Source organism: Ammodytes marinus (assembly GCF_949987685.1).
Source record: "Ammodytes marinus genome assembly, chromosome: 2".
In the NCBI taxonomy this organism is placed as follows: domain Eukaryota; kingdom Metazoa; phylum Chordata; class Actinopteri; order Uranoscopiformes; family Ammodytidae; genus Ammodytes; species Ammodytes marinus.
Window position 1 is genome coordinate 25,461,956 of NC_137231.1, and position 22,022 is coordinate 25,483,977.

Here is a 22,022-nt window from a genome sequence, read left to right on the forward strand (position 1 = left end):
GCAGGGATGCCGATAGATCTGTGGAAGATGCATGCTTTTATTCAAGTACATACATAACATTTTTGGGGACGAGTTGCCAGTTCACCTCCTGAGCAAGGCACCAAACCCTTAATTGCTTGGCACACCTGACTATGTGGCAGCCCCATTGGTATTAATGCATGATTAATGGTTCTGTGATTGCATGTGTATGAATTGTTTGCCTGTGTGTGTGTGTGTGTGTGTGTGTGTGTGTACCATGGTGTGTACTCACTGAAAAAATTTAATTTCCCATGAAAGAGTACATACCTGTTGTAGGCACGATGCCGTCGCCACCCTCACTACAGAGGCGTGAGAGCAGGCTTGTCTTTCCGGCACCTGTCATGCCGATGCACACCACATCGTACTCTGGTCTTGGTGGCGGGGGTCCTTTACAGCACAGTGCCCGGAAACACTAAAACACACAAAACAATGACTGCGTTAGAAAACAAACAAAATACAACTGGGCTGGACAAGTTAGTGATTAAGAATCTGCCCCCCCTCCCCCCATGAGGCCCAGTCCTCTTCACAGCGGACCCGGGTTCGAATCCGACCCGTAGGCGTTCTCTGCACGTCATTCCCCTCTCTGCCCCATTTCATCTCTGTTCTCTGCACTATCAAAAAAAGCTTTGAAAATGCCAAAAAAAAAAAATAATTAAAAAGAAGAAAGAAAAAAAAGAATCTGCATTTGAAATCACTTGTTCAGCCCCTCTAGTGAACATCTTTGGAATAAATTCTTTAACTTTCAAAAAAAGACCCTTGTGGGATTCACATCTGTCTTCATACGATGAATCAGGAAACCCTACTACAGGTCAAAAACAAGTCTGGTTTATGAAACACTTCCACACTGTCAGTTGATGTAAGAAGAGCAGAATGTTGAACCATGGTCCACCAGAAAGTCATTTTAAAAAATGAAATCAGGAATGACAAAGAATAAAACGGCGATATGTTTTCCTTTCAGGGTGAAATGCTACCATGTCATACAAAGTAAAAGGTCTACATGAAAAAATATGTGGAAGGGACAAGGAGTGTTAAATGCATGCATCTAAGAACTGCCGCAACGTGTTTCCATCTGCAGTGTGTGTGTGTGTGTGTGTGTGTGTGTGTGTGTGTGTGTGTGTGTGTGTGTGTGTGTGTGTGTGTGTGTGTGTGTGTGTGTGTGTGTGTGTGTGTGTGTGTGTGTGTGTGTGTGTGTGTGTGTGTGTGTGTGTGTGTGTGTGTGTGTGTGTGTGTGTGTGTGTGTGTGTGTGTGTGTGTGTGTGTGTGTGTGTGTGTGTGTGTGTGTCTGACTGGGCCCTTATGGCGGCCAGAGGCAGACCTGTCACTCCATGAATCACGGCCTGGGACCAAGGGCCTGCTGTGAGACATTAGAGAGCAAATGCGGTGTGAACCGTGAATGAGATCTTTAAACTTGTGTGGAGAGTATTCAGTATCCAAAACTAAAAAGAGATCTCTTTTATTAGCAAGACAGGAACTTGTCTGGACAAGGCAGGGAGGGTAGACAGCAGTCTCTCTCTCTCTCTCTCTCTCTCTCTCTCTCTCTCTCTCTGTGTTTATTTATGTCTTCCTCATCTTCATCATCCTCATCTTCCATTCCAGGTGGTAGAACATCAACACAGGATTGCTTACTGCTGTTGTCGGGGATGACCCGGCTCAACGTAATGCTACTCTGCTCAATCAAAGACTCTGACAGGCGAGAAAACACACGCTTAAGTGTACATGAACTGCTTCACATCTGTGCGCACATTCCCCAGGTGTGCTTGGGGCATGCCATTAAAAACACGAGAAGCCGATATAAACAAATAAGAAGATAAATAAATACTCTGTATCAAGGGTTCAAGTATCTTTGCATCTTCGTTTATCTTTGGTTCAAGTAATTTTAGGTCAAATTTGAAGTCTAATACAAAACTACGTGAATTTATTAAAAAAAAAAAAATCACGTTTACGGCAGATCACTTGTTGTCTCGAGTCATTTTCTGAGACTGGCAGTAATGCTGTGAGATAAAAACCCATTGCTTCTTTCAAACTGGAGGTGAGGAGAGAGTGTTTCAGCCATAGTTCTTTTGCATTACACCCCCTGACTTCAGTGACCACCACCAGGGTGACTTTTCAGAGCTGCTGTTTGATGGAGATGTGGGGGGAATCTGCTTCAACAGAACCAGACGTCGGCTGAGCAACCCGACCTCCCCGACTCCTCTGTGAACCCGTCAGTCTGCTCGCACAGGAAACATTCTCCTCTTTCAGGAACACGCCAGGATCAGGAAACACACACGCGCGCGCATCAGTTGGGTGAACACATGTAAAAACTTGGTTTGATGAGGTCATTCCATTCTCATTCTGGCTCTCTTCTTCCCCTGCCACCTTTACACCCCACCTAACTTCCTCCAGGCCGCATGTAAAGAGATTCCCTTTTCTTCAATCAGTCCCTTAAGCTGTCAATCACCCAAGCTGACAGTGAATGTTTCAGAGGGGTTGAGATAAAGAGAGTTGGAACAACTTGAGCAGCTTTAAAGTTGCTATGAATTGGAGGTTTGTTATTTATTCACCCCTATTATAAAAAAATATATTTCTAGACCACGACAAAGGCAACAGAGAGGGTTGCTACCTCATTAGCTTTGTGGGAGCAGACCGTAAAGGATAACTCCCAACACATCTCCCTTCCCGCACAGTTACAGAAGGAGCATCCAGGGCCTGACCCTGGAATCCCTACGTACACAGTGGCCCCTGTCTGTGTGTGTGTGTGTGTGTGTGTGTGTGTGTGTGTGTGTGTGTGTGTGTGTGTGTGTGTGTGTGTGTGTGTGTGTGTGTGTGTGTGAGATAAAGATGGGTGCTCCCACCTCTGGCCCTCTTTGACAGCACAAGATTGAAGAGGAGAACTTGCTCAAAAGGCTCACAGGAGAAAAACAAATATGTCCAAAAAGCCTTTGCTTACTTGGGGAAATGCCCCTCCTCCGTCCCCCACACGCACTCAATGATCTGAGAGTCAATGTGCTGTGTCACTAAGACTGAGCGCTCAAATGAGACTGTCCGGTGATGACTAGCTCCATAAATCTCCTATGCTTCCAGAACAACGGCTGAGAAACAGCAGATTGAATTCAGCACAGTGAACAAAAGTTCACAAAATATTGTTTGGGTGATTTACAGTACACCCACTAAGCTGAAAATCACTCCACCTGTCCATTAAAAGGAGGAAGATATTTAAGAAACAAATAAAACCTTGCAACTCCTTGCCAAAACACTACCCATAAAAAGTCAGCCATTCCTAGAATTTATCGATCGGCTGCCTCTTATAGGATTGGACATGTTTTAATTGTGCTTCCCTAAAAGACCTGTCGAGACATTACCTCACTGTTTTTGTGAAAGCTGATTAGCTAGGCTTTATGTAAATGAGGAACACTGCCGAATATAAATATGGCTGGGGACGTAGCCAGGCTGCATTTTTTCAGATTAATGTCTCCTTGAAAGATGCATGACAGAATAAAGGGAAAAGCCTCCAATTTGAAAAAGATGTAAGGGCATTTAATGGGTGACATAACCCGGCCTACTGGCAGCGGGCCAAAGCTCAAGCAAGAACAGGAGCTGAAGACACTACGGCTAGTCTACCAGTGGTGTGTAAGGAAAGCTTGGAGCAGCTTCATAATTCAACAGGCATTGAACCTATAGCATTTACCTCATGTAAATGATGGGGAGCCCAGAGAAAAACGGAAAACTTTTGGAATGAAAGGAAAATTATTACTGCGGTTCCTGTTTCTCCAATGTTTTCCCTTAACCCATTGATGACTATGGCAATCTAGGATGCATGTCCTTAATGCCTGAGGGTTTTCTGAAAAAATAGTACGAATTGTCAAGTCTACCAAAACCTTAATATCTAAGCCTGTGTAGCACATAGAAACATGTAATAAAATACATTTAAAAGTTAAGGTTCACAGGTGTTATTTAAACATGCTCCCTTAGCGCTTACAAGCCAACAAATATTTCTAAAAATCGTCAAAATTAGATGAATTAGAAAATTATTAAATATTGTTAATAAATAGATGCAATGTGTTGTGTGATTTTCGTCAGTAGTCTATAGTAGACCTTGATTCTGCGCACCAAACGCCACTAACTGTTCTGTCGCCGACATAGCTGGCGTATTTTTTTTATTATTTTGTTTTATTTTTTTATTTTTTATTTTTTTTATTGACATGATTTTCGGCAAACCACACAACTTTTGGGTGGTCACGTGGTCTTCAAAAAATCAACAAAACCCACCTCATGTGTATTTGAACCAATGACAGTGCATTCTATGCTGGGAATGCCATGAAAATTAGATAAAGTAATAATGCTGCACGATGCAGCATCAGGCAGGAGAGCCAATGTGGCATCGCGCAGCAGCCGTCATCAATGGGTTAAAAGTGGAGTCAACGATTCTGCAGAATGCTTTTAGTCAAAATCACTTCGTCAAAATCAGTGAATATCTCCTCCCGGTCCAAAACCTGAAAAATATCCTGTGTTAATTCACAGCCTAGGCTCTGTAAACAGCATGCTCTTTTACATACCCTTTGTTTACACACATGTTTTAAGAGCCTAGACTGTATTAACGCCAGCTTATTTTTTCACACACAGTACAGACAGGTATGGATCAAGAGGAGGTATTCAATGATTTTGACAAAAAGAGATTTTGTCAACAAGCATTCACCAGAATCACTGACTGCACCTTTAAACAGTGTTCAAAGTTATACCACATGGTGTATAGCATGTGGTCTCCACCACAGAGCCTGCTGACCTCAAGTGACTGTCTGTCCATTTGCATACTGTTAACACATAGCATGGATATTAGGACACTATATAACTGGAAAAAGATTAAGGAAACTAATAAGCAAACTGATGAGTTCAGGTGAAGTTGAAACTTTTCCGGAAGAATCATTGATGTAGTTGGACAGAACAGGAGCAAAGCTTTTTTAAGAAAAGCACTTTGTATTTTTAGAGGTAATAAATGTGGGTTAGAGGGAAGCCACTACCACCGCAGCAGACTAGTTCGTGTTTCACTCTCGTACTCTCTGGCTACTGTCGGGACACCACAGGACAGGAAAAGGAGCAGTGGCATGACAGCATGTTCCAAACTGAGGAATCCCAACAAGGTTCCAGTTTCTATGGAGGGTTTTTTCCTCCTTGCTACGGTAGTGACATAACTACTGAACAACATTTGGGTATAGGGCCTACAAAGACCTGTTGCTGGGTGTTTTGATATTCACCTAATCTGCAAAATGATATTGCTACATTTGAATGTTATTGCTGAACAACATTAATTAATCATAGAGTATGTGTTGCCCAGACAAGGGTAGCATTCTTTTGAGGATAATTACATAACATTGTGTGCAATTCTGATGCCTGGCTAGGGGTTGGGGCGATGGGGGTTCAGAAGTTAACACCAGACAGATTTTTGTCCGTCAAGATGTAGATGTGCTGGCTACCCATAGCCACCCTTCGGCGAAGTACACTTTGTTAGGCAAAAGCCTTGTGCAGTTCCAATAAAAACCAACGCTGTGGCTTGTGTCCCTTCTTAACATGCCCATTGCTTGACACACTTCGTTCACAGGTAGGACACACATCAACTGATATGCTTGAAATGTTTGCACTCGGCCCAGCGATGGTGATAGTGAGTGTCATAATGCCTGCTGAAAACTGCAATATCAAATTCACCTCCAGGCATTTCCAACAGCTCACCAAAAAGCAAACCATAACTTCCTCCTTGGTTGCCAATTTACACAGGGTTGGTTTTGATTTCCCAACAACAGTGGGATATACAAAGGAGAGGAGAGAGGAAGAGGAGAAAGAAAAGGGAAAGGACATCTGAGACACTTGCCTCTGGGAGTCATAGCCGTGCTAGACAGACAGACACGGGACACGGACGGGCAAGCAGGACGTTTTTATTTTTCCAGACCAAGTGTCGGGACAACACTTGTGTGCAGGGCTCACTCCTGACCTTTGGAAATGACAGTCCTTTATATGGGCGTCCCGACGGAGGAGCGGCGCTAACAGATATGTGTGTAATACACACCGGTGACAGTCATAACACAGGCCTGCACAACCTGGCGTAAGCGGAGGGCTGGAGCGGGGAAGGGCATGCAGGAAGGCAGTCTGTGAGGGATTGAAGGAAAGGGAGAGGGGAGAGGGGCAGTGGAGGGGGTGGAAGGGCCACATTCATTCATCCTCATTCATCTTCTCCCCCCTTCAGTTGTTGTTATTTGCCGCTTTGAAGCTGGATGGGGGGTGCACGGTGGGACACAGTGTGGTTCAGTACAGTGAGGGAAGGGGGTGTGTGGGGCACACTGCATGCCATTCTCGTTAAGGGGTGAGAGAGACATGCTACACACAAGGCTGTTCACTGGACTCTTCCAATGCTTAGTTGTTACCGCGCCAACCACAGACGGCTTCAGGCCTGGGTCTCCTGCCACACCTTACCAAAGCACCCCAACACCCTTTATTCTGCTTCACAACATAGGACATATGACGAGGGGTTGCTCAAGTACAATTTAGGTCTTATCACACCAGCAAAACTCCTTCAACAGCCTTTTAATCACCAACACTGCCACCACTCGCATCAGCACATGTTCTGCCCAGAGGGTGCAGACAAGAAGACACCGAAGGCACGATGCTACATGCATGACTGACTGGTTTCTTCAAACCTTTACTGCGAGATTAAACAAACAAAACAGGGATTTGGCATCGGCACTGTTACACGCTTTCAACTGAAGCCGCAGGTGATGAAATACAAGATGTACTGCACTTCAAAAATTATGGCCAACTAAGGACACTAAACAGGTGTCATTCATTACCCCCACATCAGAAATAGATCCCTCTACATACAGACACCTACACATACACACACACACACACACACACACACACACACACACACACACACGTGCGTGCACAAAGCACACACATACACACATACTGGAAGAGTACACTGGAATATTTGGGGGATACGCGTCACTCCCATTCCATGTCTCAACAATGCACATCCAGTTGTGTGGAATGTTTTTGATGCAGTGAATGTTGAATATGTCTACTGTTGATTTCAACATATTAAAACATGAAATCACATAGACCTACAGGACTTAAATGACAGACACACGGCAATAATAACATGACCCTGTCCGCGCCAACTCAACATCCCGTCTGGTGAAGTAGACCGTGTCTTACTTAATTCAACAATACAACCCACAACCCATTATGCCTGCATGTCTGTGTGTGTACAGGGAGGCCCTGTTTTAAAGCGGATTTGCTTGTCACTGTTTTGCAGGCACATCATCCCCTTATTCTGAAGCAACATCCACTCTCCCGCTCTTCTATCACCCCCTCTACCCAATTCATTCATCCCACTTCTGTCTGTCTGGCCCTCATTTCAGAGCTTGAACACAACTGCCCTGACGCTAAGGTGTCTGGACAAGGAGACAAGCTGGAACACACACACACACACACACACACACACACACACACACACACACACACACACACACACACACACACACACACACACACACACACACACACACACACACACACACACACACACACACACACACACACACACACACACACACACACACACACACACACACACACACACACACACACACACACACACACACACACAGCTATAGAGTGAAGTTAGAGCGCCCCCCAGCTTTCTAATAGAACCCATTACATCCATTGCACTGAAAAGGGACAAGCAATGCATTGCAACACCTCAGTTACTGTAACATCTTCTCATCTATTAATTACAAAATAACTTAGCAAAGGAAAACAAAAGTTCAAACAAAATGAACAAAATACAATAAGGATAACAAACTGGATAAAAGTAACATGTTACATTTCCAATATAAAGGGAAAGCATCTACCCTGCGTCAAACAGCTTTGTCATTGTGAACACAAAGTTCCAACAAACTGGAAAATAGACGTGCATGCCTTACGCGCCCCACACACATCCTGCGTCTACCTCTGGAGCGCGTCGCCTTACCTTACTGCTGCCTCTCTCGGACTTTTCTCGGACACACATGCAACGTCTCAGCAGCTGCTGCTGCTTGTTGGAAGTTTTATTTTGAAGGGGACACACCAGGAAATGGTGAAACTACAGCGAAAGCTGCCAGTATGAAGTCAATATGACTCTCAGCAGAGTATTCCAAAAATCACTTTACTGATTTATACGGGAGAGAGAGAGGGGGGTGTGGTCGGGGAAGAAGAAGGCCGTAGACACAGATAGAGCAACGGAAAACTGTTGAGCTCATCATGATCTTTTTTATTTCTTCACTATATTGGATCTCTATATGTGTCATTTATCCAAAAATGAAATGCCAGAACTAATTGAAAATTAGGTTTTGAATCCCTCGGATTTTGATTGCACAATTACATCGTGAAATAAAGGGATTATTTGCGTATACGACTGAGGGATGTTTTATTTTGAAATAAACACACCGGGTAAACGTGTAACTAGAGTGAATGCTGCTGGTATGACTGTCAGCAGAGTATTTCTCTATCAGTTAAAGCACAGAGACGCGAGAGAGACGCGCTGCTCTCAGAAAAAAATAGGCGAGCCTCCTGAGGTGAAGGGGAGCGGCGCTGCAGACGTGCCTCCGACGCGCCTCAGCAGTGCGTCTGAGGTTGGATGTGTGCTCGCTCTACGTTGATTTCACAGTCTGTGACCAAAAGTCAGACGCAGACGCGAGGTAGACGCGCAGTAGAGGTAGGATGTGTGTGGGGCGCGTTAGGAACTGTGGTGCAAGGTGGAGTTTCATCTGATGACTTGATGTGACCAACTGACCATCTGGAGCGTAAAGTCCACTTTTTAAGAGACAACCAAGACAGGTCTAGACTACGGGGCAAGATTTTGAACAACAGCCTGGAGCGACACCCCCCCCCCCCCCCTCTCTCTCTCTCCTTCTCTTCCCCTTTTCAGTAAGCAGCTCCGTTGCTGGCCTCCTCCTCTCTGGCCTGACATGGTAGCTTGTGACCCTGCGTGGCTGAGGAGGAGGCCAGATCAAAGGCAGAGGAGCAGCCTTGGAAAAACATTTGGGCTGAGAACGGACGGGATATCTGTCAAGAAGCCTTTCCCACTGGGCTCACTAGTGCCTTGGCCCACGGATCAGGTTACCACCCCGAAAACCGCCGACATGAAAGAGGAGGCGACGCTAATCAACATACATGGGGCTCTCTGTCTGTTCTCCACTCGCACTACACCACCAACGCCAGAAATGTTCCCCTTCTCCTCCTCTGCTCCTCCTGACCTGCTAAAGTCTCCACCACTCAGGGTGTTAGTTTGGGGGTTGACACAGAGATACTAACATGCCCTATCCCGACCCAAGCTTTCCAAGCACCACCACTTCACCCTCCTCCCACCCCTTCTCCCCAGAAACACTCAAGCTTCATCACAGAGGATTAACAGGAAACCCTGACACAAGCCATTGTTAGGAAGGCAGAGGGGGCTTGGGTGGTTTTGCCACCCCGAGTGGATCGTTTTTTCCACTTGGGTTATGATGCTTTTCAAGAAAGAGACCGAGTCTTCATGACCATAGCCATTGTAATAACCTCCCTGACACAGACACACAACCACTTTCACAACATCTAAGAAATGAAGAGAGATGCAGCAGTTTAGGTGGCCTTTGTAGGAGTGAGGGGTGAAGGGAGGGCTCAGGATGAGGATAGTGTATATGTGTGTATGTGTATTTGTGTGGCACGGGGGTGGGGTTGGGTGTCAGACAGTGCTGTAAATCCTGATGTCACTGACAGGAAGACTGTTGCGGACCATTACCATAAATCTGACAAACGCTAATTTGATGGGAGGCTGTATCTGTCTGGTCAGGGACCAGTCTAGACGCTCCTATTGAGGGGTCCTGCGTAGCCCTGTTTGTTTCCAGCACCATCTGGATGTGGCAGTAAGTGCCCGCTGCTGTGGTTCACATGCACACACACACAGACAGACATACAACCACAAAGTATACTGCACCATTCTTAAAGCCATTGCAAAGGCATTGGCCTTCAGATGCCTGAACAACTACAACTACTACAATTTATTTTTGAAATGCAAGGATATGTTCCTGTATAACTAGGCAAATCCCAGAACAACAGGTTACCCGTAATATATTTGGGAGCTGTGGTCAACAGTCCTGTACAATGAAAATATTTAAATATTAGGAGGCGGTCTGGATCTAATCGCCAACCCTGTGGTCAGTGGATGTACTGTTGTACCTCCTTAGCCACAGACACCCTTGTCTTTATTTGAGTTCAACTCATTAAATCAAATGCAATACTGACCACAGTAACTGACAATGTTTGTTGTACTACAGCCACCAATGCAATTTGCTAGTCTGGATTGGAACCTTGATAGTAAGAACCACAAAAACTGTCACCACCTACACCTGTCAAGAAAGACATACTGATGTTAACCTCAGAGGCTAATGATTAAGATGCCACAAAAAAGACTGCATCTTGTAATAGAAAGAATGATATCCCAGAAGAACAGAGGCAAATAGTGACAGAAAATGTGTCTTTTTGGATGTTTCAAACAACCAGAACTGACTCTCTTTGAAGCTAGACTTAAAATATATTTTTTTCTAAATGCTGTTTCACAGATTCAAGTGTGGAGAGGCTTTTTCTAAAGTTTTCACATTCAGAATCTCTTAGTACAGTTTCAAAATCAGCACACACACCTCAAATTAAGTTGAACAAAATTAGATTTTCTTTTGAGTTAGTGTCCTTTTATTGGAAAGAACAGGACCCCTCTCTCAAAAAGCAGGACAAGAGTTCACCTGAGGAGAGCCTGGGACAGATCCAAGAGCTCTGGTGGGTTCAGCCAGCATCCACGTTTGTCCCATTCCGAGGGGCCAGGAGTGGGCCACTGCACAAACTAGGGTTGAACACAGTTTCCCTATTATAACCTGTGTTGTTGAAGAGGGGACATTTGTAAGAAAGAAAGTCCATAAGCTCATAGTTGGCCATCATCATTAACATTTACATTTTAACAGTAGGGATTGTAACAAGTTAAGGAAACGAAAAAACGGCAAAAGGAAGGAAGGAAGAATAAATGAGGAACGTGTGAAATCACCCTGAGGGAGCTCACTCATATTATTAAAGATGAAATGATAGGTAAAATATTGACAGGAGAAATACAATCCAAGCAGCAGGTCCACTAGACATACAGAGGGACTGAGCCCCCCTCCCCCCACAACACATTTATCTGTCTGGAGCCTACCTTGGAGATCCTGTGTGTTTCATGACATTTACTGGAAAAGTACATTAGGTAGCGAATGAGAGGGACAGCAATAAGGGGCCCTGCCACAGGACTGTTTTCATGTTAGCCTCTTTTTTGTAAAAGAAAGCAAGAATGAGGTGGTGGCAAGGCAGCTGCATTCACAGACAGAAGACACCTTTGCTCGATGGGACACCCGGAGTGTAGATAAGGGGGCCACAGAATTGAGAGAGTACCACTGGGCGCTATTATGGTATATAAATCTTGGAACTGGGAAGGGTGATTAGCTAGGCAACATTAGCATACGGTGGCGGCAAAAACGTTGGTTTCCTGGGCACAGTGTAGGGCAAAAAGATGTTTTTCTGCACCCATGTAGAGGATCAAAGCTTGAGGGGCCCCCTTTTGAAGGCCCTGAAACCAGTGTGCAAGAACCAAGGGGGGTGGGGGGCGCCCATCTCATAGACATAAAAAGGGTGGGTGGATGGGGAGGGCACTTGTCCCACTTACATCAGTTATGGCACATTTTCATACAGCATCTATCTATCTATCGACGACTAACTCATTTTTTTTAATAAAAACAAATCTTAGGGCCTCAATTCCCCCTGAAACAAGTGTGGGAAAGTTTCAAGCCTAAGGACAGTGTCATTAAAAGTGAAAGACTCCCCATTAACTATTTCTAGGCCCCTTTGAGACAAAAAAAAAACCTGATGGGGACCAACTGAACAATAAATCTGTTTTTATACATTGTGCGGTAGCTGAGAATTAGGTTGATGAGTGGGGGGGGGAGGGGTAGACAAACTGGTAAAGCCTTTTCAATGCAAATAGATTCTCACAGGATATGGAATATCTTTGATTCTTTAATAGAGTGAACTATTCATCACATCATACAAACAAGGCCGGGCCACAATGATCCTTCACAACATCCCCAATGAACTCGTTGAACGCGTCAACGTGTGCAGATTAAGAGGGAGAAGAGAAAAGCTGTTTTTAGCGATCTTTGACAAACTGTAGAAATAATCCCTCTGTTCTACAAAGCCTGCACAGGGACATTAGATAGGCCTCTGGAAGCTTTCAAGAACAAGAAAATGGAAAAGCCATTAATAGGAGTGTACCACAAACAGTGATGTCAACAGATGAGGGACATTTTCAGGAAGAGAAAGATCATGACCCTTGAGTACTGTTAAACATGAAGAGCACCAAGTGGTTTCAGCAGCATTCAAATAAATTAGTCATAACACATCAAAGACAGCTGGAGAAGCGACAATTCCTGTGCTGTGACGTTGACAACCTCTTGTAACAGATGGCTTTTGTCTATTCATTGCGACCTAAATTGCTTGTGTCTTAAAATCATACCATATAATTGTGACAAAATACGTTCTACTCTTTTTATTTGTGCATAACCTTTCCATAATATTTCAGTGTTTCCGAGACCTATACATTTAGGAGAAACTGTATGTGCAAGTACTACATCCTGTCCGCAGGTCAGGAGGACCTTTTCAGTGTCTTGTATCCAGAAGGACAGTGTCCAGTTGAGACAGATTCCAGTTGAGACTTGGCACTAGAATGCATCTTAAATGCATCAGAATGACCACTTGTGGGCATATTTTTTATGGGAAACTGGGACAGTTGCCCCTGGCTTGTATGGCTTTACACTTCAGCAAGCGCAATTCATTTGAATCCGACGGTGTTTGCGAGGTCTGCAGAGCTATACTCCCAAATAACTGACTAGGTAGTACATTTAAAATATTTGAAATAAAGTATGTTATTCCGATTTTAATATAAATGCAAAGCAAGGCATGAGTCTCCATACAAGACTGGTTAAAAGGATCCCAGCCATACTAAGTGGTCTGTCAGTGTTGAAGTGTGTTTTCCACAACAGAAGCAACGGCCAGAGCCCTCTCTAACCACACACCTCTAGTTCAAACACTGTTGGCTTTCACTTGATTTCTGGCGTTTTAATGGCCAAATAGTGGCTGGTGCCACCCCTGTCTGATAATAGACTTACACATGCAACCCAAATACAACATGCTCGCCCACAACAACACTATCTATAATAAACCCAATCGTATTCCCAGAACCCTTGTTTTCTCATTTGCATACTGGCCATTGGCCTAGTTTTATAACATGGGGGAGGTGACTTGATCTGTACTTCGTAAATGCTCTTTTGGCAAATGTATTCACAATAGTCTGGAATATGATATTAGTATTGCTTCTACATCATATATTAAATACTGTGCTATTCCCCTGCATTATGCTTTCAGTCATAAAAAAAAGGTAACAAGACCTACACAGGAAACAAGGAGACAATTAATGACCTACAGTATATGTGGGAGATCAAAATCATTTTAACACCATTCATCTTCCTGTAGATGTTAGTCACCATGTAACGGGAAGAACATATCCAAGGTTATTTGGAACAGAATACTAAAAGATAGACATCTGATACTGTTACACAACTCTGCTAACAAATTTGCTTGTGTATTACAGACAAAATTGAGTAATCAGGCAAATTCTGTATAACAAATAATAATTATGGAGGGATGATACACCAAAGCCAAACATCTGGTGGAATTCTGGGAAATTACAGGTCGTTCTGTGCCATAACCTCTTGCATTGAGCATGAATCTTTTAGACTTGGGCCGTTTCGGCGCGTTTGTCGGAAGTTAACCAGACACATTGTTTTAACCTTAGCTGGAGGAGCCTGTGTCTCATTCCCAGGGGCTGGCTGTGTAAAAGGGTCAATGACTTCAATAGGCCTTCATTAAGCACAGTTAGTGTCAACAGTTAATTATGCAAATTAGGAGACCCCTCATGTGGTTCGTGGTTCCCTGGCCTCCCCCTTTCATTGCAGCCTCACACACACACACAAAAAGTACCACCCTGCAGACACACACACACTCCATATAGCACATACATCCCCTTACACGCACTGTATGCCTTTCATACATTACTTTTTCTCCTCACTCATTTCTTGTCAGGAATCAGAAATGGACTGTTATGGTGCTGATACATTAATGGAGGCCAATGAGGCCCCTGAGGTCTCCAGTGGCTTTTCTTGCCATCAAAGAACCTCCGGAAGGTTCTTGCTGGGTGAAGCTGAAAGCCCACCAAAGTTCTCCTCATCAAGACTGGCAAAAACAAAATGGAGAAAAAAAAACCTGCATCAAAACAGTCAATTAGGCAAAAATGCATGACAGCCAAATTCTAACATTGTTTCTGTGATGGTAATGACAGGCCTTTCGCTCCTCTGCCTCTTCCACACATCTGATGTCTGCGGCCCCCTGATTTTCAAAGGCTGAGAAGCCATCAGTAATTAATAATCACACGCTTTGGGCCCCTCAGTTGTGACTGGCGGACTCTTTGTAGGACCAGCCTCAAAAAGCTCAAATCCACTTTCACCTACCTTTTCCCACCCCACTGTCACTAGTTTGTGTCCTCCCCGGCAAATGCCTCTGTCACTGCCTGCTGTTTGGCTCAGGTACATTGTTTATCCACCATTTGAGGGTGTCCTCTCCAATTGTAACCAGCTCCCCCTCATCCCTCCATCTAAACTCATTCACCTCCCACTAATTGTGGAGAGACAGGGTCGTTGGGGGTTTGAGACTAGATAAAATGGCCTCCGTTGTGAATTCAAACACCACCCAAGATCTGTTTACACACCACAATTGCTTTTGGAACAACTCTCTTGTGTTTTTTTTTATCGTCCTTAACTTTTCTTCCCTACGAAGAAAACTTCACAAAAACAACAGTTTCAATGCTTTATGTAAGAGTAAATCAGGACCAGATTGTAGCTTCCATTGGTCCAAAACCCACCCAAGTGAAGATCTGGAGCAGGACTTAATTCCTCCGCTGTGTGACACAGGTGGTATAGTAATGCAGATGCTCTGGTGCCAAATTGAGTGATGATGCCAACATTACTGGTTTACATTCAGACCATCCAGGGGCATGATTAACTTAACCAACTACTCCAAAATAAATGCTTAACATGGTCTTTGCTTTCTCGCTCTCTCCCACAGGCACAAACAAACAAACAAACAGCTAGCATATAGGGGAGGTCACACACACACACACACACACACATCAAGTAAGTGTGTGCTATGTGCAAGCTAAAGGCTTTATCTGGAGGGAAGAGCCTGGGATTAGCAAAGGAAATCACAAACTTTGAGCAAAATTAACTATCATACTGCAACCCGAGCTTACACTTTTCTGTGGCTGCAGCAACGTGCTGGTACTGTTATCACCCATTTTCACTTCCTGCTCAGGTAAAAAAAAAAGTGCAGTTCGGTCAATCGCTTTGTCAAAATCAGTGAATTTCTGTCTGTTCTACTGGTATGTAAACAAACAGTATGTAAATAAATGGGGCCTATTGTACCGTTTACAGAGCCAAGGCTGTGTATGAACAATGTATTTTTTTTTAAGGGATGCACATTGCACAATATTATCTGCACGATATCATCAGATATTGGCTTAAAAGCGATTTACTTATGTTAATATAAGTGTTAAATCGCTCTTTATTCATACAGTGATCACTTACATAATGTGCGCGTTTCATAAAGCCGATCTCTCAGACAAATAAACTTTTAATCGGATCCCTAAATTAATATCCAATCACAAGAGAGAACCCGTTTCACTCATGGTCTCACTGCCAGTGCACGCCAGAGGACAGATGGGTGAAAGTTTATGTGCCTACAATGGCGGAGCAGGTAAAAATCCTTTGATTTTGATTGTTTTTATCATGTTTTATCACAATTACTTATCTGAGATGGTGCTCACTGTTTGAAAACCGCAGGGCATTAATGTGGTGACGTAGGGACGAGCGAGGGGACTGCTAACTGAAGTAACTGACAGGAAGTTAGCTAAAAGAACCATTCCGCTTACAGCACCTTTAAGACCTATTTCGGCTTTCTCAAAAAAATGAATGGACTTCAGCTCATTCATTTGCTGTACTTCATATATATATATAGTTGTGTGTGTGTGTGTGTGTGTGTGTGTGTGTGTGTGTGTGTGTGTGTGTGTGTGTGTGTGTGTGTGTGTGTGTGTGTGTGTGTGTGTGTGTGTGTGTGTGTGTGTGTGTGTGTGTGTGTGTGAGTGAGTGAGTGAAAAGAAAATCCCAAATTGTACATTCCATTTTTTTTCAGCGTGCAGTGCACACAGTACTGACAGGTGAAGACATATTCACAGATTTTTTCACAAAAAGTGATTTTCACAAAAATCTGATATCAGATTCAAATTCACTCCAGAATCGCTGACTCCACCTCCACTCCACTTGAATTTTGCATTAAGGGTGTGAAAGGGGTAAGTAGTGTTGTGGTGCCCATTCAATATAGTCAATAACCATATTTAAGACAAAGCATCAGCAAGTTGATCAAAACTTCTGACAAGACCATCACAACATCCTCAACAGGGAATATCTAAAGATCTGCAACCATATATTAAATATTACATTATGTTACTGTTAAATTGTCCAATTGTTTTTATCAGCCCTAGAATTGGGGAGAGTAAGCCAGAGAAGCCAGTCAGCACTTCAACCTCATAGTCATCATTTCATTTTGAATCCAATGTGCTGAAACAAAGACCAGACACCACAATACGTGTGTCACTGTCCTAATACTTTCTGACTGCAGTGTACATGTGTGTGAAAGATGGTGAAGATAGAAAAGGCTAGGGGCTGAATCAGAGAAACATGTGTGTAGGCTACCACTACACAAACTGTACCACTAAATCCCACACAGGGAGAGTTTGACTAAAGCCAATGGACTCCACATGTCTTTCCCACTTCAAAGGGGACCAACAAAAGCATCACATCATACCAGCCCATCCTCCCTTACAGTGACGGGCATACAAGTGAATATGATACTAATATATCACTGCTAACTTTTTAACGGTCTCACACAACAGATGATTGTATTTTTATGGCAGAACAATGTAGACTGAGATAGCAGTGTAGAAAGTGAGTCTCAAAGGTCTGGGAAATGGTCATTCAGTACTCTCTACTACTATCACTACTTCACTGAGTCCATCTTCAATGCTTGTCTGTGCTGCATTAGCCTGACACCTACTGGATGGCCAGACACTCAATGTATCACTGAAATAATCATTAAACAAGTTTATGCTTATTATGAATCGATTTAGAATCGCAGAAAGTATCGCAATTTTTATATGAATCGATATTTTACACCACCCCTCGTATAAACCACCGGTACTTTGCTCATCTTCTGACTACAATGACATACATTGTTACTCTAGCAATATACAGTTTGCAAATTGGCAAACAAACAATACAAATAGGCAAACAAACAATACAAATAGGCCTACCATAGTTTTTTCAGTTAGATCAATGTGACTTTTGCCCATTAACTTAACTATGCAAACAATATTTGCAGAATTGCCCCCAGAAAATTACCTAATTAAATAAAAGATGATGGATATTAACACCATGTGCAACAGCCAGAAATAACAATAAACTCAACATCACCCAAAAAAAAAACATACTTTACCGGAAAAAGAAATTAACCCCAGACAAAGCACATGTGCACACACAACACACAAACACACACACACACACACACACACACACACACACACACACACACACACACACACACACACACACACACACACACAGTGAGAGCCAAGGCTGGTGGATAGATGTGTATGGCAGTATTGCGCAAATGAGCTTCCATAAAGGACTGAGCACAGAGGGAAACGTTTACTTAGTCAAAGACAGGAAAGAACAGACAGAGGCCAACTGTGCCATGATCCATCACAGGCCTACCTATGACATTGCACATTGCAACCTGATTCAGAGGTAAGCCTAGGCCCTTCCTGAGGTCTGCCTCCCCAGAGAGAGAAAGAGAGAGACAGAGAGAGAGAGACAGAGAGAGAGAGAGAGAGAGAGCATCCAGACTACCAGTTTTAGATGAATTTGTATGATAGGGGACTGTGAAAATTGTCTGCATGTCAGAAAGTGCAACAGAAAACTCACTTGAAAAGAGAACATCTGGTGTTAATACAATAAAAATATAGGGGAAATTCAAGGTGTTTCTGATTTGATCATGTTGGAATTAATTTTAGACTGCAGAGCCGTAATAATATATAACGGGTGGTGAGCCTTGAAGATGTTATTTGGAAAAGTTATTTTTAAATCTGGTCATCTTTCTCTTGAAGTACTCCCCTTTTCAAATTCCCCTGTTAAGTCAATGTGGTATCAAAGACAACATTAGAAATGGCACAATAAAATATAATATAATCAATAACAGGTTGATGGTTTACCAAAAAAAACTTTAAGCATGTTATCATAGATCACACAAATCAGATTTTAAAACATTTCATATGTTTAATAAGTTTTGGCTGCTTTCAGGTTAGTTTTATAAAAAGTGTCAACGAGGCGCTTGCGGTGCAGTGGTTTGAGCGAGTACCAGACTCAGTCCTCGCCGCAGCAGACTGCAGCTCAGGTTGTTCTCTGCATGTCTTTTCCCTTTCTACCCCATTTCTTCTCTGTCTCTACACGCTGTCAAATAAAGCATGGAAAAAATGCCAAAAAATTACCGTCAAAAGAGTGAAAACGTTTGTAAAACAAGAAAAATCTATCATCAGGCAAAGGCATTGCCTCAAATACCACAAAATAAGGACCACTTAAACTGCCAAGAGCCTGTATACCATACATCATCTTATGATCCTGCTTTCAAAATTAACCAATGTTATGCATGTAATATAAAATATGAATCAAAAGACTGAAGTTATTTCCCCAGCTGGGTTAGTATTTAACCTCATAGCATATGATAACTCTGAATTTCAGCCTTACATCCAACAGCCTATGTTAATCCAATACCAACAAGACATCCACATACAGGTGAAACTCGAAAAATTAGAATATCGTGCAAAAGTTCATTTATTTCAGTAATTCAACCTAAATGGTGAAACTAATATATTATATAGACTCATTACATTCAAAGTGAGATATTTCAAGCCTTTATTTGTTATAATTGTGATTATTATGGCTTACAGTTTATGAAAACCCCAAATTCAAAATCTCAGAAAATTACAATATTACATAAAATCAATAAAAAAATGATTTTAAATACAGAAATGTCGGCCCTCTAGAAAGTATAATCATGCATATGTACTTGATTTGGGCCCCTTTTGCACAAATTATTGCCTAAATGCGGCGTGGCATGGATACTATCAGCCTGTGGCACTGCTGAGGTGTTATGGAAGCCCAGGTTGCTTTGATAGTGGCCTTCAGCTCGTCTGTATTGTTGGGTCTGGTGTGTATCATCTTCCTCTTGACAATAGTCCGTAGTTTCTCTATTGGGTTCAGGTCAGGAGAGTTGTCTAGCCAATCAACACAGTAATACCATGGTCAGTCAACCAGTTACTTGTGGTTTTGGCACTGTGGACAGGTGTCAAGTCTTGCTGGAAAAAGTAATTCAGCATCTCCATAAAGCTTGTCAACAGACAGGAGCATTAAGTGCTCTAAAATCTCCTGGTAGACAGCTGTGGTGACTTTGGACTTGCTAACACAGTGGACCAACACCATCAGATGACATGGTGCCTCAGATCATCACTGACTGTTGAAACTTGACAGTGGTCTTCAAGCCCCTTGGATTTTGTGCCCCTCGACTCTTCCTCTAGACTCTGGGACCTTGATTTCCAAATGAAACGCAACATTTAATTTGGATCAGTGATGATTTGAGGTATCATGTCATCTGCTGCTGTTGGTCCACTGTGTTATCAAGTCCAAAGTCACCACAGCCATCTACCAGAAGATTTTAGAGCACTTCATGCTTCTGTCTATTGACAAGCTTTATGGAGATGACAATTTCCATTTCCAGCTCGACTTGGCACCTGCCCACGGTACCATAAACCACTGGTAACTGTTTGACTGACCATGGTATTACTGTGCATGAATGGCCAGACAACTCTCCTGACCTGAACTCCATAGAGAAACTATGGACTATTGTCAAGAGGAAGATGATACACACCAGACCCAACAATACAGATGAGCTGAAGGCCACATCAAAGCAACCTGGGCTTCCATAACACCTCAGCAGTGCCACAGGCTGATAGCATCCATGACACGCCGCATTTAGGCAATAATTCATGCAAAAGGGGCCCAAACCAAGTACTTAGTACATATGCATGATTATAATTTCTAGAGGGCCGACATTTCTGTATTTAAAACCCTTTTTTTATTGATTTTATGTAATATTCTAATTTTCTGAGATTTTGAATTTGGGGTTTTTATAAACTGTAAGCCATAATAATCACAATTATAAAAGTTAAAGGCTTCACATATCTCACTTTGCATGTAATGAGTCTGTATAAAGATATTATTTTCACCTATAAAGTTGAATTACTGAAATAAATGAACTTTTGCACGATATTCTAATTTTTCGAGTTTCACCTGTATGTGCATACTCAAAAAGTTTACATCACGGATGTGTGTGTTGTTACTTGCAAAGGTAAAATGCAGTGTATGTCAAATATATGACAGCTACAGGAAAAAGTTTGCTTCAGGGTAAATTATTCTAGAAAACCCTTGTAGAAAATGTGCGGCTGGACCCTATGGGCTGGACTGATAAACTGTTGAGAGACTACATGGCTCCACCCAGAGGACACATGAGTGAATTGTATGGACTGAATTTAGAATAATCAAAAAATGTAATCTATTTACATGAGAAATGTAATCTTATTTACTGAAAATTCTGAAATTCTGTATGGGTTTCTAAAACCACAGAGTTTCAATATCCATGTTTGATTACTTTAAAAAACAAAAAGGGATGCCTTAAAAAAATATCTGTGATAATGTTTTTAATTAAACATAAAAAATAATGATAGATCAATCAGTTATAATATAACACAATAATAAGTTGCGGCCCTAGTGGTAGTATTTGACTTATTGATAAAATTAGCACAATCTTTAACACATCAAGAGAAAAAAAGGAGCACATGCTGACAAAAAAGAAGAACATGGAGTCCACACTTTAATCTCTGTTAAAATGCTGCCATTCATGTGCTGAGCCCCGTCTGTTGGGACATTTGACTTTCAATTGTCAAAAAGGAAAAATCCCAAGCTTATTGACAGATGAGGGGAATTTGAAATCCAAATGTACACTTTGTGCTAAAAAACGTCCCATAAGAGTTCTTCCAACAGTAGATCCAGTACTTTTGGAAGAGATGGGGGACAAATGTTGTCTCTTTAAAAAAAACACCCCTGAATGTGTCAAGACATAATTTAAAACGGAAATTATCATTCAGGAAAACAGGAACATGAGAGAGAACAAGTATTTGCACAGCTGTCTGTGCAGAGTCCTCAAAGTACAGTATGTCTTGTCCATTACACAAAGACATCATGGGCTCAGATGATGTCATCTCAATAGATAGCATAGCATTAAGACCTGTTTTGGCTTTCTCTATCTTTTAAAAAGAAATTTAAACATTTCTCAGGGAAGTAGTTTCCCATACAACTTTTTGAAATTAATGTTTTACTGGACTTCACGCGCGCGTGTGTGTGTGTGTGTGTGTGTGTGTGTGTGTGTGTGTGTGTGTGTGTGTGTGTGTGTGTGTGTGTGTGTGTGTGTGTGTGTGTGTGTGTCAAGTGCATCTGAAAGTTGACAGTCCTAAATTCCATATGATCCCCTTGAATCACTTCAAGCTAGTCATTCCTGAACTAAGGAACTGTATCTGATCTTGATGCCTTAATCTGTTACATTTGTTTTGTGAATTCTCTCAATATCTCACCGTAAAAATGCCTTTTTAACTTTTAGACATGCAA

The 22,022-nt window shown here is 42.5% G+C and overlaps 1 protein-coding gene across 1 annotated transcript in view; it reads right to left on the bottom strand.

Annotated features, from left to right (window-relative positions):
* The window catches only part of arl15a (ADP-ribosylation factor-like 15a), a 109,987-nt gene that overhangs the window by 64,478 nt on the left and 23,487 nt on the right, over positions 1-22,022 (bottom strand). Inside the window, exon 2 of the mRNA XM_080041812.1 lies at positions 286-430. Within this exon, the coding sequence (XP_079897938.1) occupies positions 286-430 (145 nt within the window). The remainder of the gene's footprint in view (positions 1-285; positions 431-22,022) is intronic.